The sequence below is a fragment of the Trachurus trachurus genome, assembly GCF_905171665.1.
Source record: "Trachurus trachurus genome assembly, chromosome: 8".
NCBI lineage: Eukaryota > Metazoa > Chordata > Actinopteri > Carangiformes > Carangidae > Trachurus > Trachurus trachurus.
In genome coordinates, this window is record NC_139905.1 from 6,479,573 (window position 1) to 6,494,612 (window position 15,040).

Sequence of the window (15,040 nt, forward strand, 5' to 3'; positions counted from 1 at the left end):
AATCTTCCTCACCCTCTCCTCTTGTCTTTTTTTTTCTCTCTCTCCCTCTGCAGGTGGGCGACGCCATGAGGAAGATGCAGGAGAGGAACAACATCGGCAAGATGGTCCTCACCACGGAGCCCATGCCCGAGGAGGAGAAGAAGGAGGAGGCCAAGAAGGAGGACAAGAAGGACGACAAGAAGAAGGAGGACAAGAAGAAGGACGACAAGAAGAAGGACGATGCCAAGAAGGAGGAGAAGAAGGACGACAAGAAGAAGGAAGAGCCCAAGAAGGAGGAGAAGAAGGAGGAAGAGAAGAAGGAGGAGGCCAAGAAGGAGGAGAAGTGAGAGGGAGGGAAGGGAGGGAAGGGAGGGAAGGGAGGGAAGGGAGGGAGGCTCGATGTGGGAGAGTCAAGCAGACACACCGGGAGGGAGGGAGGGGGGGTTTGTGTCCTGGGAGCAAGGGGGGGAGGGGGGAGGGTGGGAAGGGGGGAGTCAGAAGAAGGGTAGATTACAAAAATGATCACACCACTGTCCGTCTTTCATCTCCTCCTCCTCCGCTCCACAATCATGGCGGCGATTACTCAGGCCTGGCTCCGCCCACTCCCCCTTCCTCACCCCTTCCTCACACCTCTTCCTCACCCCCCCCTCCCCTTATCCAATTTTCTAGCATTTATCTCAAAAGAAAGAAAGAAAGAAACAAATTAAGAAATAAAATCCAATCACTCCCGTTGATCCTCACTCAGATTCCTCTTCCTTCCTGCCGGTGGTGGAGCCGTAGTGGTGGAGGATTGTGGGTAGGAGAGTCCAGGCTTTTAGGTGCAACAACAACAACAAAAAAAATCAAAAAGAAATCACCGTCTCCATAACAACTGTAATCCCCGCTGCTCGACCCCCCCACAAACACACACACAGACACACACATGCCCCCTCAACTCCCACTGTGCTAAATTGTTCTGCTCTGACTTCCACCTGCCACCTTTATCTCTCTCTCTCTCTATCATCCATCCATCCATTCATCCATCCATCCATCCATCCATCCATCCATCCATCCATCCATCCATCCATCCTCCATCCACCACCCTTTCCCCCATCACTGTGCTGAGTCCCCCCCTCCCGGTAACACTTTAGATTAGGGAACACAATAATGCTTATTAATTTGCATATAAGTAGCTTACTAGCTCCTTATTAGTGATTATTAAGCACCTACTGTATTAACACCTTGTTCTACATAGCCTTATTCTACCTCTATTACACCATGAATTAAGATTTTTCCCTGATATTAACTACTAATTATCGCTTATTCATTGTAAATTAATGCATTGTTGTTTCTGAATAACGATGTGAATAACCAGTGGGTTATTTATTGGGGCCTTGTAGCACAAGAACAGTAATTCTTCCTTTATCACTCTGAATTAGTATAGCATTAATGCATTAATTTACAATGAATAAGCGATAATTAGGAGTTAATATCAGAAAAAAAAATCTTAATTCATGGTGTAACAGAGGTAGAATAAGGCTATGTACTGTAGAATAAGGTGTTAATACGTTGTGGTGGAATTACTAATAAGGAGCTCGTAAGCTACTTATATGCATATTAATAAGCACCTATAGTGAATGGTGAATATGTGTTCTCTAATCTAAAGTGTTACCGTCCACCCCCCCTCTCATCCTTCACCTCCAACACCCCCCACCCACCCAGAGGCCGGACCCACAGACAGGCACAAAGACGGGCAGACAAACCGATCGATCGCACCGACGGATCGACCGACCACACCCTCTCTCTCCCTCCCTCCTCTGACTCGCTGCTCTCCTGGCGTCCAAACGCCAAACGTAGTTAGTTAGTTAGTTATGTCACCGACTCGAGCGTGAGTCAGAGTCGCCTTTCTGTGATTGGCTCGTGAGCTCCACCCCCCCCTGGAGAGAGAGAGATAGATAGAGAGGCTATATCTGCATCACGGTGGTTCTTCTTCTCACCATGATGTCCTGTGAGGCCTCCACCTCCTCCTCTTCCTCCTCCTCTTCCTCCTCCTCCTCACATTGGGAGGTTCTCGCTCCGCGTTTCCCACCAGAATTTTTTTTTTTCCTCTCTCTCTCTCTCTCTTCCCAAACGTGGCGGCTGCAGATTTGCGCTCGCCTGAATATGAATTTCCCCTCAAATAATGAGCCTTTCTGTGCGGCGCCTGAATGAAGCGAGAGGAGAGAAGAGGAGGGAGGAGAGGGAGAGGGAGGGGAGGGAGCGCAGAAATCATTGCTCAGCTTCCTTCTCCTTAGTTACAGATTTTTCTAGCTGACCAACTGTTGGCAAGAGGAGCGCGGTGCCAATTAAGAGAGAATTTGTTTCTGTTTCGAACACACACACAAACATACACACTGTGTGAGTGTGATGAAAGGGCCACTGTCATGCCGAGACAGTGAAGCGTCTGAAATGAGCAAGTTAAGAAGGTGAATACCAGTCCTCTCTCTCTTTCTCTTTCTCTTTCTCTTTCTTTCTCCTCGGGGGGATCACATCCTCTTTTCTTTTTATCATTTCTCCTCCTCGAGGCGTTCCTCCCCTCGTCCATCACCTCGACCTGCGAGAGAGGAGAGGAGAGGAGATTCAAACCAAGCTGGCGTCCTCTCCTCTTCTCTTCTCTCCCTCCTCTTTCCATTTCCCTCTCTCTCTCCCTCTATGGTCGGCATAGCAACAGGCGTCAGGCTCGTCAGAGATGGCACTGTGGTCTGTTTCTCTCCGTGTCTCTCTTCTTGCCATCAGTGGCTGCTGTGGTCCAGCGTTTCGTTTTTCGACAGGTGTGTGGCGACAGATTCCCACCTTTTTTTTTATCCTTTCTTGCTTTTTTACACCAGTCTGTGATTTTAAAAGTATTGACAACAGTGTGTCATGATGAGCAACACGCTGGCTATAAAGCAGCACATCGCTCCCCCCTAATGGCCACTGTGAATCCAGCCTGACTCGGTGTCTACACGAATAATCCTCAGTGTTTCGACACAAATCCCACCGGGCGGACGCCGCCAAATCTTTCGCGTAGTTGGATGTCGACTCTTAAAGCCCCGAATCTATTAATCTACCTGTCTGTCTGCCTGTCGATCGGTCAATGAGCCTGTCTGTCTGTCTGTCTGTGAGCCCGGCCTCGGTGTTTCAGACTCAGATGGTGACTAGTGACTTTGTATAAAAAAATAATAAAAAATTAAATAAAAACAGAAACGTTTCAACAAAAAAAAAGGAAAAAAAAAAGAAGAAAGACAAAAGTTGTTGTGTTAGCATGAGTGGCCTCCCTCATGTGCCGTGTGTGGTGTGCCATTGTGTGTGAAGACGTGTGTGTGTCCTCAGGTCGTTTGTCAGGTTTTAAAAAGCACCCATCCTCCTCCTCCCACCTCCACCTCCGCTACAGTATCATGTAGCTCCCTCCCCTCCTCTCCCTCCCTTTCTCCCCCCTGTCTGATAGAGGCCTGTGTTACGAGGACAGTTGGTATTAGTATTTTGCACTCTGCTCGCTGATCTTAATGCACTTACGAGCATGGCAGTCGCACTCCGGTCGCTTTGTTTGATCCTGCTCCAGGTAGGTCTGCAGCCTGTTTCCCATCATCCACTTCCCAGTGTCTCTTTAGCTGAAGCTCACTCAAAGCACAGGTGGCACACACACACACACACATACACACACATATATATATATAGAAACACACACTCATATAGAGCCCATCCTCCTCCTCCATCCTCCTCCTCCTTCCTAGTCCCCCGTTCATTTTCAGCCTGCCAGTCCCTGTCCAGGCCAACTTCTCCTGGGTGGCAGCTAAAAAAAAATCAACAACAAAAAAAAAAAAAAATCAAAGCATTCATCCATCCTTGACTGTGGGAAGTAAAATATGGAGCAGCAGAGTGAAGTTGGCTGGAGTGCGACCGCCACGCTGGTGTACGGGGAGTGACTGTGTCCTGTCAGCCTCTGGTTAGTGTTTGTTCTAATCTGCTGGGCTCCCTTTGTGAACCTGTGGACGGTGCTTCTGTTCGAGTGCCATGTGAGAAACAAAAGAAAAAAAGAAAAAAAACGCTTCAGTGAAAACTTTAAGAAAAAAAAAAAGGATGTTTTACTTAATATGTTATTTTAATTTACCTTTATATTTTTGTTTTCTTTTGTTTTTTTCTCTTTTTTGTTTTATTTTTTTTTTTATATCCAAGGGTTTAAAGTTCAAAGCTCATACTCTCTCTCTCTCTCTCTCTACGTGGGGACCTGCCGACCTGCACTCCTTTATAAATGTGATAAAGTCTTATTCTGTTGGTCTGAAACCATGTGTGCCAAATTGTATGTACTATATTCCTCTTGTCAATGCTTTGAATATTAACAGTGCATAAAAAATATGAAGAAAATTCTGTTTTTTTTCTTTCATTTTTCAAATTTTTTTTAATGTTTTTTTTTTTTTTTTTTTTTTTCATTTTTGTTTGGTTTGGATGCATTTTTCCGTCAACCGTGAAGAAAAAACAAAAAGAAAATGGAAATACAAAAGAGTTGTCAAGTGTGTCCAGATTTGTAAACCCCCCCCCCCCCCCCTTTTCCCTCCTGAACACTCATGGGTGCTGACAGTTTCTTTTTTTGGTTTGTTTTATTTTTTTCATTTTGCTGCAGTTTACAAAAAAAAGGGTTTTAACGCAAATTTGTAGTTTTTTGGACGACAGCTTGGAGTCTTTTGTCAAGCGAAGGCCTGCACTGTGCCTCTCTCTGTCTCTCTCCTTGCACACACAGCTTACCTCAGTCCGAGGCGCCTCCCCCCCCCATGTGTTCACGCTCCTTTTCACTGTGTTTGACCAGCTCCAACATCCCTCGACTTGTTTACAACCATAAACATCAGTATCACAGTGAGAAGGAACTGGACAAGGTGCGTTTGAAGTTCAAAAACTCCACCAAACAAAACACACACATAGGTTTTACAAAAAATTGCAAAAATTCCTCTAAAAAATCCAAAGCTCCGTGGGTTTTCTTTTCCCCTCTCGATGGATTTCTCTCTCTTTCTCTCTTTCTCTGTCTTTCTTTGGGTTTGTTTCCAAATCTCTCGTATAGCAAAGCGAGGGAGCAGATGTTTTTGCACAGCTGTCACAGGGATGCTCATACTGTAACACAGCTGTGTAAAAAAAAACACCACCCCAGCTTATTATTGGCTGATCGCAGCTCAGCCCTGGCCTGCCCCAGACACAACATTTCCGCTTAACAGCTGATCTCAGTTCACTCCAGGATTATTAGAGTCGTTCGTTCCTCTTTCCCCCTCTGCAGCAGCAGCAGCGACTTGGCCACTTCTGCAGTCACAGTCCAACAGCAGCAGCAGCAGCAGCAGCATGAGCCAACCAGTCAGCCAAACACCACCACCGCCACCTCTCCATATCACCCCCCTCTCCTCCTACTCCTCCTCCTCCTCTGTCCATTCACATCCACTGCGAATAAAACACTACTCTGACATCTGGAATTTGAAGTTGCATGCACTCATCTGCATGTGGAAAACACATTATCATATTTTTCGTCTTTCAACATTTTCCGCTCGGTCCCTTCCTTTTTGAGCTCGGATGCCTTTGAGATGAACTCAATCAGCGGAGGGGCGGGTGTGTTTCTTGGGGTTCGTTCGACCCGAGCTGTTGGTTAAACTCAAGCCCCCCCTCTCCCCCAACCCCTTCCATCCTCCCCATCCTTCCCCCTCTCCCTCTCTCCTGCTGCCTGAGAGCTTTTCCACCACCACCATGAGGTGAAGCTGCAGTGTTGGTGTCATCTTGAAATGGTTTTCCCAGTCATTCCACACACTTATGCAACAGCAACTCAGAGATATGCGGGAGAAAAAACAAAAAAAAACAGTGTTCAAAGTTGAAAAAAAAAAAAAAGTGGGTAATTTTAGATTTGGTTTTACTAATTCACACTCAGTAGTTTCAGGTCTGAAAAAAAAAGCAAAAACAAAACACCACACTTAAGACATGAGTGTAGTATTTCCAGTAGTTTCCTCTTCTGTCTCGTCTTGGCTCGTCGTGTCCCTCACAGGCACCCATACCGTTCCGCTTTGAGGTGAATTTCTTTCTTTTCTATGGTTTCTCAGGTCATATCAAGTTGATTTTTTGCATTTTTTTTTTGCATTTAGCAACAAACACACAACATCTCAGCTCTGCACAAACTGTCACACAAACACAAACACACAGACACACACCATTTCCCCTTCACTCCATCCATCCATCCATCCATCCATGTTTGGTGTAAGCTTTAGTATTGCAGGAGGCTCCTCCTCCAGATGCAGAAGAGCCACTGTGTTCACTCATCCACACTCAGAACCCAAACAACCACCTCTGCCTGCAGCTCTCCTTTCCTTTAGCACTTGTTTTTAAACTTTTTTTTGTTTTTTTTGTTCATTTGTTTGTGTTTATTCTATTTTATTTCCTCGCAAAAAAAAACATCGCAGAGATGCTGAGAAAGTGCAACCTGGCTGGGCTTGTCGTGTACAGAAACTATAGGATGCATGTTTTTAGTTGAAAACCAGAAAATTAAGGCATGTGTGTATGTACAGCTCGCCGTCTCTTTCCCACGTTAGTCCAGTAGTCATGTTAGCGGTGTGTGTGTGGTGTCCAGGAGTGAGAGCGCCCTTCCAGTCGTATCAAGCTGCCAGCTGAAGCCAATCCACTGCCCCCACCCCCATAACCCCCCACCTGACCTTCCCTGCACTGCAAAAACTCAAAATCTTACCAAGAATATTTGTCTTATTTCTAGTCAAAATGTCACTTCTAGTCAAAACAAATCAAATTATACTGAAAATGAGACACTTTTTACATCTTTCAAGCATATTTTCACTTGAAATAAGTAGAAAAATCTGATAGTGGAGCAAGTTTTTCTTTCTTATTACAAGCACAAAAAACTTGCTTTCACTCACTGGCAGATTTATCTACTTATTTCAAGTGAAAATTAGTTTGAAACAAGTAGAAATGATCTAAAAACAAGTCATTTTAAGTGGGAAGAGATTTAGTTTTGACTAGAAATGAGACATTTTGACAAGAAATAAGACAAAATTCTTGGAAAGATTTAGAGTTTTTGCAGTGTGTCCTCACCTGCAGCAGCTGGTGCTTTCATGATACACCTAAAAACCTATCTCTGGGAATGCTTCAGAAACTCACTCTTCATCCACCCCACTACACACACACACACACGCACACACACACACACACACACTTCCTGTTAGAGTTCAGTCGTTTTCTACAGGGCACACCCAACAGGTTGATTTCTAAGCCTATAGCACTCCTCTCCTCTGTCCTTCCTTGTGTTGTTTTCTTCCTGGTTGCGAAACACTCTTCTCGTCTCCACTTTGTTTTTTAAACCCTTTGAATTGATGCTGCTTCTGTGCTTGACTCTGGGTTTACTGCGTGGTGCCATGTTGTCCACATGGCCTCTAGAGCTTGTAACGCTTCAGTGTGTAATGTTACCATATGCCTTACATGTTTTCCAGGACTAATAAAAAAAGCATAACAAAAAAACAACAACATGCGTCAGGACATGAGCTTTGTTTTTTTTTATTATTATTATTATCATCATTTATTATTTCTGTGCCCATTCTGCAGCAAAAAAGATACAAATTTTTACAGATATATTCTTGTTTCCCTTAAACCACACAGGACGGAATAAAATCTCAGCTATACAGTATTATGCACACTATACAGTACAAAATGTTCAGGAATGTGACTGGAAATAAAAATGAATGGTCTCATTCATTAAAAAAAAAGCATATATATTGAAAATAAAGCAGCAGTCAGGCAGGTTATAAAAATTAAAATATCCAAAATAGCTGCAGCTTCAACTCTTATTATTTATAAAAAATAAAAAAAGAATTATAAAAGATTTCTATGTACATCAGGAATGGATTAAGAGTATAAAATGAGGTGAGGAAAGAAATCCTCTGCTGCTGCGGTGGTTTAATTACTCTTAGGATTTGCCCGGTGAGTCTTCGATCCCCTGGGAGGACAACACCTGCGAGAGGCGGCTCAGGTAAGTGGAGTCTGGGTACCCGTTCCTGAGAGACACAGAGAGAGACGACAGCTCAGCTCAGATAAAACACGAACCGCTCTACGTGACCTTCAGTTCTGCAGCTCGGTGAACACACTCTACTCTTCCCCCATTGCCCTCACTCACCCCGATTTGCCCCCCTGGAGGCTGGTCTTGTGTGGGATGCCGTCCCAGGCGACCTTGGCCCCCGTCTCTTTGCCCGTCACCGTGAAGGTGAGTCCACGCCTGAAGGCTTTCTCCAGCCGGGGCAGCAGAGTCCGCGTCTTCTCGCAGGCAGGAAGGAAGGCTTCAAACTGCCCTCCTTTGAAAGGTTTTCCTGGAAATGGATGATCCCTCTGGTGGAGCAGAGAGCAGAGAACAACAGTCACACAACAGTCTGATTATTATTAAAGCTCTATCTCTGCACAGAGGACCAGAACCTGCAGCTGCAGCCTGTTGAATAAAGGCTTTAACAACATTTGACAACTGTGCTGCCTGGTGTTTGAAGATCATTTTGTATGTAACATAACAACTGCCACTAATATATTTTTATAACACGTGATAAACACACAAATATCACTATCACAGTGCAACATACAGTTAATAAAGATGATTTATCATGTCCTTATAGAACTGATGCTAATTCTCCCATTTACAATGATGTCAAGTAGATTAAAAAAAATACTAGTAAAAGCTAACGCAAACATGTAAATACAGTTAATAAAGACTGTGGTGACAAACAGGAATTAAACACTAGACATTGAGAATGTAAAATGACCAAGACTTTAATCTTTGTAAACTTTACAAAGCCATCTGTAAAGTTTACAGAACGCAGGGGCTAATAGTGGGCATAGGCGCCGCCCACCTCTCTCACAAAAAGGATAGAGGGGAAAAAAGAGTTTAATTTCTCCTGTCAAAGTGTGAATATCACTGTCCAATCAGCAGCCTGAATATGGAAGAGCGTTAGGGTCAAAAACAGAGTTTTTTTTTTTTTTAAGATTCTGAGATTAAAAAGTCAGAAATTTTGAGAAAAAAGTCAGAAATTCTTAGAAAAAAAAGTTCGAGTTTCTGAGATAAAAAGTCAGAATTTCTGAAATAAAAAGTGAGAAATTCTGAGTTTTTATCTCAGAAATCTCAGAAGAAACATCTCCGTTGTTGGCCCTAATGCTCTTCCGTAGTGGCCCCTCGGCTGCAATGCATTTGTATGAGCTCCGGGAGGGATTGCGCCAACGTGCTTTCGTCATAAGCCCCAACCAACCCTAGACTGTATGGTACTACCAACAAAGGCGGAGAAAACCTACAACGATGGAATTTCAATGTGGCCTTAGCAGTGGCTAGTAACATAGCTAAGGCGCTGTTCTGTTACATCCTGCCTTCTGATTCACTCTGGACACCTGAGCAAGACCAAGCTCAAGAATGAACTGTCTCTTTTCTACCAAAGTCCAGATTTCAGGGGCTGCTGTGGTGCACCGGCTCTGCACCGGGGTTTGTATATATATACTGATTATGCTCTGTAAAGATGTGATAATAGTTTTGTTTATAGTATAATTTGATTGATTTGATGGCATCTGACTATGGCATCTTTGTCTTATCTGTGTTGCCGCGGTTACTAATGTATTATGGCTATTTGTCAGGCGGCACCACTGTTGTAAACAAACAAATCCATGAGAATAACCCTCTCTGGAGTTGAGCTACATGTTGGCTCAGACGCTGCAGGAGTCGACTACGACACAAATTAAAAGTAAACTACATTTTCCAGTGAGAAACTCACACGGAGCTTTAATCAGCCTGTATTAAACTGCTGTGCAGAACAGTATCACCTTCATAGACTGTTAAAACAATAAAAAAAAAGATATAAATCAGGCCACCATTGTTTTGTTTTATCATTTCTTAACTCACCCAGTATGGAATAAGTTTTATATTCACATTCTGTAATAGATAAAAGACTTCTCAGTGATCATAAGTTCATCACTCACCCCTTGGATGCCATCTGGGATGTTGTAGGTGATCTTGAACGTGGCGTCTCTCTTGTGACCGGGGAGGTTGAGGTCTAGTCTGGAGTACCTCATTTTGCCCCTGATCCCCGAGGGCGTCTCCGTCGCCTGATCTGCCTTTGGACAGACTTTGCAGTGGACGTGCACCGTATCCACACATTTTGAGCACATGGCGAACCCGCACTTTGTCCTCGTCACCGACGTCCCGTTGTCCCCGCACACGCAGATGCCTCCGCCCTGACCTGGTCTGGGTTCCTCTGGAGCGTCCTGGACCTGGATGTCTCCCTGTCTTTGCTGCACGCTCTCCTTTTGGACAGAGCTCACTCTTCTCTCTTTCTTATCGAGAGAGGATGGTTTATCGGTGCGGGCCACCGCGGATCCGACGCCATTCACACGCGGCGTCGCATTCCCACCGACTCTATTTCCTGCCGCAGAGTGGTTTCCATCCATCTCCACCGTACCTGTGATTCTCAGCTTCTCCTTAACGACGGGGTCTTTCCACGCCGGCGATTGGTTGTCTGATCCATTCACGAGCTCTGGCTCACTGAACTCACTCATCTGCTTTGTTCTCCCTCCCTGTCCCTCGCCCGTCCCATCAGCTCTCCCTGTTGCGTTCTCTGACATCACCTGAGGACTGCTGTCATACTGCGGACTGGTGCTTTGATGCCCTTCGTTCAGTCGGAAAGCAGTGGACGGATTCCAGGTGGAGGTGAAGTCCTGATGATCGGGTATTTGGGTCGGATCACAAGAAAACACCTCCTGCAGTGTAAGGGCCACCTGAGAACACAAATGGCTCGGACCAATAAGAAATATACTCTTCCTCAAAACCTGCACCGTAACCTTCTTGAAGCGGCGTTGCACCTCAACACAACAAGCCTGTAAGGTTTCATCTGCCGGATCGGTGATGCCCAGATTTGACAAGTGCAGCACCTGTATTGCGAAGTCTGCATGAACCGAGTCGACCAGCTTCTGGAGACCGAGCTGGCATGAAGTCACTATGGACGGGTTTGCCCCCGTTATGGTGACGGTGAGGTCCCCGGTTCTGTCTGGACGGTTCTCCTTTATCTGGACGTCAGAGGTCAGGTCGTCCATTTTGGCGCTGTAGGCTTCTTTAATGTGCTGCCACATCACCTGGGAGACCGTGATGTCTGCGCTGTGGACTTCCCTCCTGTCCTTTGCGGTTGGGGCGCTGAAGCTGGACGACCTTCCTCTGGCTCTGACCGCCGCGGTGGTCGCGCTGAAGTCGTCCTGACTCTTGGGACTCGTGGCCTGAGCCTTCTGCTGAGGAGTTCCTGAGAAGCTGCTGGCTCGCTTCAACGTGGACGACCCCCCAGACCCCGCGGGAGGAAGCACGCCGGTACTTCCTGTTGATGCTAAACTCTTTGGTCGAACGTCCATTACATTTGAGTTCACTGAGGTTTTATTTTGCAATGAAGCAAATGAGTGCAAAGCATCGCCACCTTTGAACAAGATGTCGTCTCCAGTGTTTTGGGAAGCTGCTCTGGAAATCCCTGCAGCTTCTGACAGGACGTCGTGGCCCAACATCGGCCCGGTGCGCGTCGGTCTGCTCGGAGATGGATGCCCTCGAAGGCTGAAGTCGGTCGGTCGATTACCTAGCGGACCCAGCCCTGTGTCCCTAAACCGGGCTGCCAGTTTATATTTTTTGGCTCCTTCAGCTCTCCTCTCATCTTCCTCTGGCCTCAGCAGCTGATCCGTCCTATCATCCAGAGGAACTTCAGCGGTGGAGGAGGAGGTGACGGGGACTCTCACCTTATCAACTGGAGATGGAGATGGTGGACTCGAATCATACGAAGGGTATCTACGGAGACTGCTGGAGACATCCTCTTTTTTACCCTTCAGGTGGTCAAAATCCAGCAGGAACTGCTTGGCTTCAGACACGTCGCTGCTGCTCCCGATGATATAAATATTCCTGTCATCCTCACTCAGAAGAAGTTTAGGAAGTGTGACCTTCAAGCTCTCTACGGCGCGTTGCAGCCCTCCCCTCGGGGACAGGATGCTCTTAGGGAGCTGAGCTCGGCGGGTCTTGGTTTCGTTCTTCTGGTACAGCCCGCTTATCGCCTTACGTGCCGACACCAGGCGCTCCTGCTCTCCACCGCCCTCTCCCTCTCCCTCTCCGATTGTAAGCTGCAGATACAGAGTGGTCAGCCCCTGGTTGGTCACATCCACCACCTCCACGCCGTGCTGGCTGAGGATGTGCTGGTATTCCTTCACGCAGTTTTTCTGCAGATACTGGAACATGTCTGCGTCCACGATGAGCGTGAAGTCCTCCTCCGGTGTGGTTGGACGTTCAGGAGATGGTAGATACGCCGCTGCTGCCGCCACCGCTACTGCTGCTGCCGCTGCCTGGCCGGTGTCTTCCCAGCTGGAACCACGAGGCTCCAGCTCTCTGTACGAGCCTGCGTCGTACTCATCGGACGGCCTGTTGCTGCGCTCTTTCTCGCTTCGTTCTCTTTGTTTACTAGGTTTCCGGCTCAGCTCCTCTGATTCCTGAGCCTGAGACGTCTTTTTTGTTGCCTGTGCCGACCTGGAGCTGCTGCTGGACTCAGCTCGACCCGCTACTGTGTCTTCTTCTTCTTCAGATCCTGGACCTGCGAGGAGCTGAGCCAAGGCGGCCTGGACTTTGGAGTAGGCACCGCTCAATATACAGAGCTCCGAGTCCTCAGCGTCACGTTTAATCTGGACGTCAGGGTGGCTCTTGTGAAGGCTCTTCAGGGCCGATCTCCCCCCGGGAAGCTGGCTGCAGTCGATGGCTGCTGATAAACGTACAATCACCTACAATTTTGAAAGGCAAAGACACGACAGTTAACTATATATTCAATATCTGCTTACTCTTTACGTAACTTTATTTGTTTATTTGGTCGGGACAATGCATATTAATGGACAGTGAGTGCTAGAGTACCCACAGTAAATACACCGGATTTAGCACATAATTTTAGCTAAATTACATCCGTAGTCCCCAAAACAATACAACAAATTAACATAAAAAGTCCAAAAAGACAGAGGGCCAGTAGATAACAAGAAAAGTACATTTACATAGTTACAGGGTTAGACATGATTCTTTGAATTGTAAAAATATATATATATAATCTATATAGCTAGAGTTAACATGATTCATTGAAATATAGAAATACATATCTATACAGTTGCGACTGATATGATTCATTTTAAATATAAAAATATAAATCTATACTCAAACATCCTCTTTCACTTTACCTCATCCGGGTGCAGATTTTCGTGATGCTCCGTTACTTTGAGTTTATACTTCTTCCCATCCACTTCCAGAATGTGCCGGCTGTGTTGAATAACTCTCTGTGCCACTGTGTGAGAAAGGTCAGCATAGGGAAATCAATCTCGGCCTACGAAGCATCCTGACTAAGCGCTTTCACCACTGGCCACTCCATTGACTTGCATGGCAACAATCCAGCTGGGTGTAAATCACTGGTGACGCTTAATACAGCATGACTCTTTGCTCTTACTTTGCAAATGAGTGCATTTAGATTTTGGAGTCTGTTCAGTAAAAGTCAGTGATTTTATGTTGTAACATGATACCTGCATGGTAATATAGCCATTTAATTGACTTTAATTCAATTGAAAGGGGGTTTTATTAGAATAGGAAATAGATGTTAAAGGGCAAGGGATGAAATAAAACAACAAAAAGAAAATGTCTTTGTAATAGAATCAATTAATTATTCAGAACCCCCCCACCTCTTCCATCCACCCACACTTTATATGCACAGACATGCACACGCCCTGACCCCACCAACCTTCGCTGTCCTCGAAGGTGATGAGGGCTGAAACGGGTGTCGCCTTGACAATGGTGACACCGTCTATCTCCCCTCCTCCGTTCCTGGCCCTCAGGAAGTGGATCATTAGCTTGTCTTTTAGTCTGTCCTCCTCCATGCCCACGGGCAGACCACTTGCCCTCACCGTCCTGCCCCGCTCTGCCATCTGCTGGGAGAAACACAATAGGAGAAACTCTCCAGTGGCAGCGGAGCAAACAGGAAAGCAACACAAGGGAAGTCATGATAGTCTACTACTACAGAGACGGTGAGCATGGACATCAACTCATCATCAACAGCCAGAGGACAACGCCTCTTTAAGAAGCTGTTCATGTTGGTATCACTCAGCCATGCATGGAGCAGACCCCACCCTTACAAACAGAAAGTGAGACATATTTGATAATATAACACCCTCTATTGGGGGTTTCTAGGACATTACATCAACATACTGAAAAATTTCCATTTGAGAAAATTATTGTCAGTCAGTGAGTTGTCAGTCTCAGAGGCAGCAACAGGCTTTCACAGCTGATATTTGATTTAATGCAAGAACTTTACTGAGATATTTACTCTGAAACTCTCCTCCAGTGCAAATCCCCTTGTGTAATTTGGATTTTTTTTTTTTTTATGTGGAAAATAGTAAACAAAAAGCACAGATTGTGACAGATGATGAAGTTAATTCCTCCCTCCCATGTGCAGGTTGCTGCTATTATAATGGCAGCAAAAATAAATACATAGCTCGAAAAGCGAAAGTCGTGTTATCTCCATGTTGCTTCACACACACACACGCACACAGAGACACACACACACACACGACAGGTAGTAGGCTCATTGTGATCATACCTGTTCAGTTGAATTGTCAACTCTTCTAGTTAAATCTGCGACAACGCTGCAAGATATGTGAACAATGTTGTATGTTTACTTGTAGTACAGGATGTCAGAGCTGCATCTTGACTCGAGGCAAAGCCACACAGTGCAGAGCTGAGCGTCAAGGAAGTGGAGAGAAATCAAACACATCTACACTGACAATCTGCCAATCGCTCTATCGACGGATCGTGTGTTCGAGTCCGACGCTGCTTCTGTGATCTCTAATCGATAATCTGTCAGATTTGTAGCCGGATACTGACCTTACACACGGTTCACGGGCGGTTTCGCTCTTGTCTTTCACAGACCGTCACACTTTACAAGCCATGGACGAAAAAGTGAAACTATAAACTATGGTGTGGGTCATGGTGTCAGCGCGAGGGGGCGACCGCGTGCCTGCACTGGAACCATTTCCA

The 15,040-nt window shown here is 45.8% G+C and overlaps 2 protein-coding genes across 2 annotated transcripts in view; one reads left to right on the top strand and one right to left on the bottom strand.

The window, feature by feature from the left end:
- The window catches only part of vat1 (vesicle amine transport 1), a 35,775-nt gene extending 34,811 nt beyond the window's left edge, over positions 1-964 (top strand). Inside the window, exon 6 of the mRNA XM_083977255.1 lies at positions 54-964. Within this exon, the coding sequence (XP_083833381.1) occupies positions 54-326 (273 nt within the window). The 3' untranslated portion in view covers positions 327-964. The remainder of the gene's footprint in view (positions 1-53) is intronic.
- A 6,633-nt stretch (positions 965-7,597) lies between these two features.
- On the bottom strand, positions 7,598-14,903 carry LOC310990056 (uncharacterized protein). The gene is made up of 7 exons (XM_083977282.1): positions 14,888-14,903; positions 14,604-14,649; positions 13,749-13,935; positions 13,198-13,301; positions 9,946-12,756; positions 8,117-8,325; positions 7,598-7,997 (listed from the first exon to the last, which is right to left on the bottom strand). Exons 3-7 carry the CDS (start codon positions 13,930-13,932, stop codon positions 7,910-7,912), a joined length of 3,396 nt encoding a protein of 1,131 aa, XP_083833408.1. The 5' UTR covers positions 13,933-13,935; positions 14,604-14,649; positions 14,888-14,903; the 3' UTR covers positions 7,598-7,909.
- Between the last annotated feature and the right edge of the window lie 137 nt (positions 14,904-15,040).

Coding starts and splice junctions, on each gene's coding strand:
- LOC310990056 (XM_083977282.1), bottom strand. CDS start 13,932: ATGGCAGAGCGGGGCAGGACGGTGAGGGCAAGTGGTCTGCCCGTGGGC. Junction 8,326..9,945: donor TCCCAGATGGCATCCAAGGG/GTGAGTGATGAA, acceptor CTGCTCCACCAG/AGGGATCATCCATTTCCAGG. Junction 7,998..8,116: donor CTCCAGGGGGGCAAATCGGG/GTGAGTGAGGGC, acceptor TGTGTCTCTCAG/GAACGGGTACCCAGACTCCA.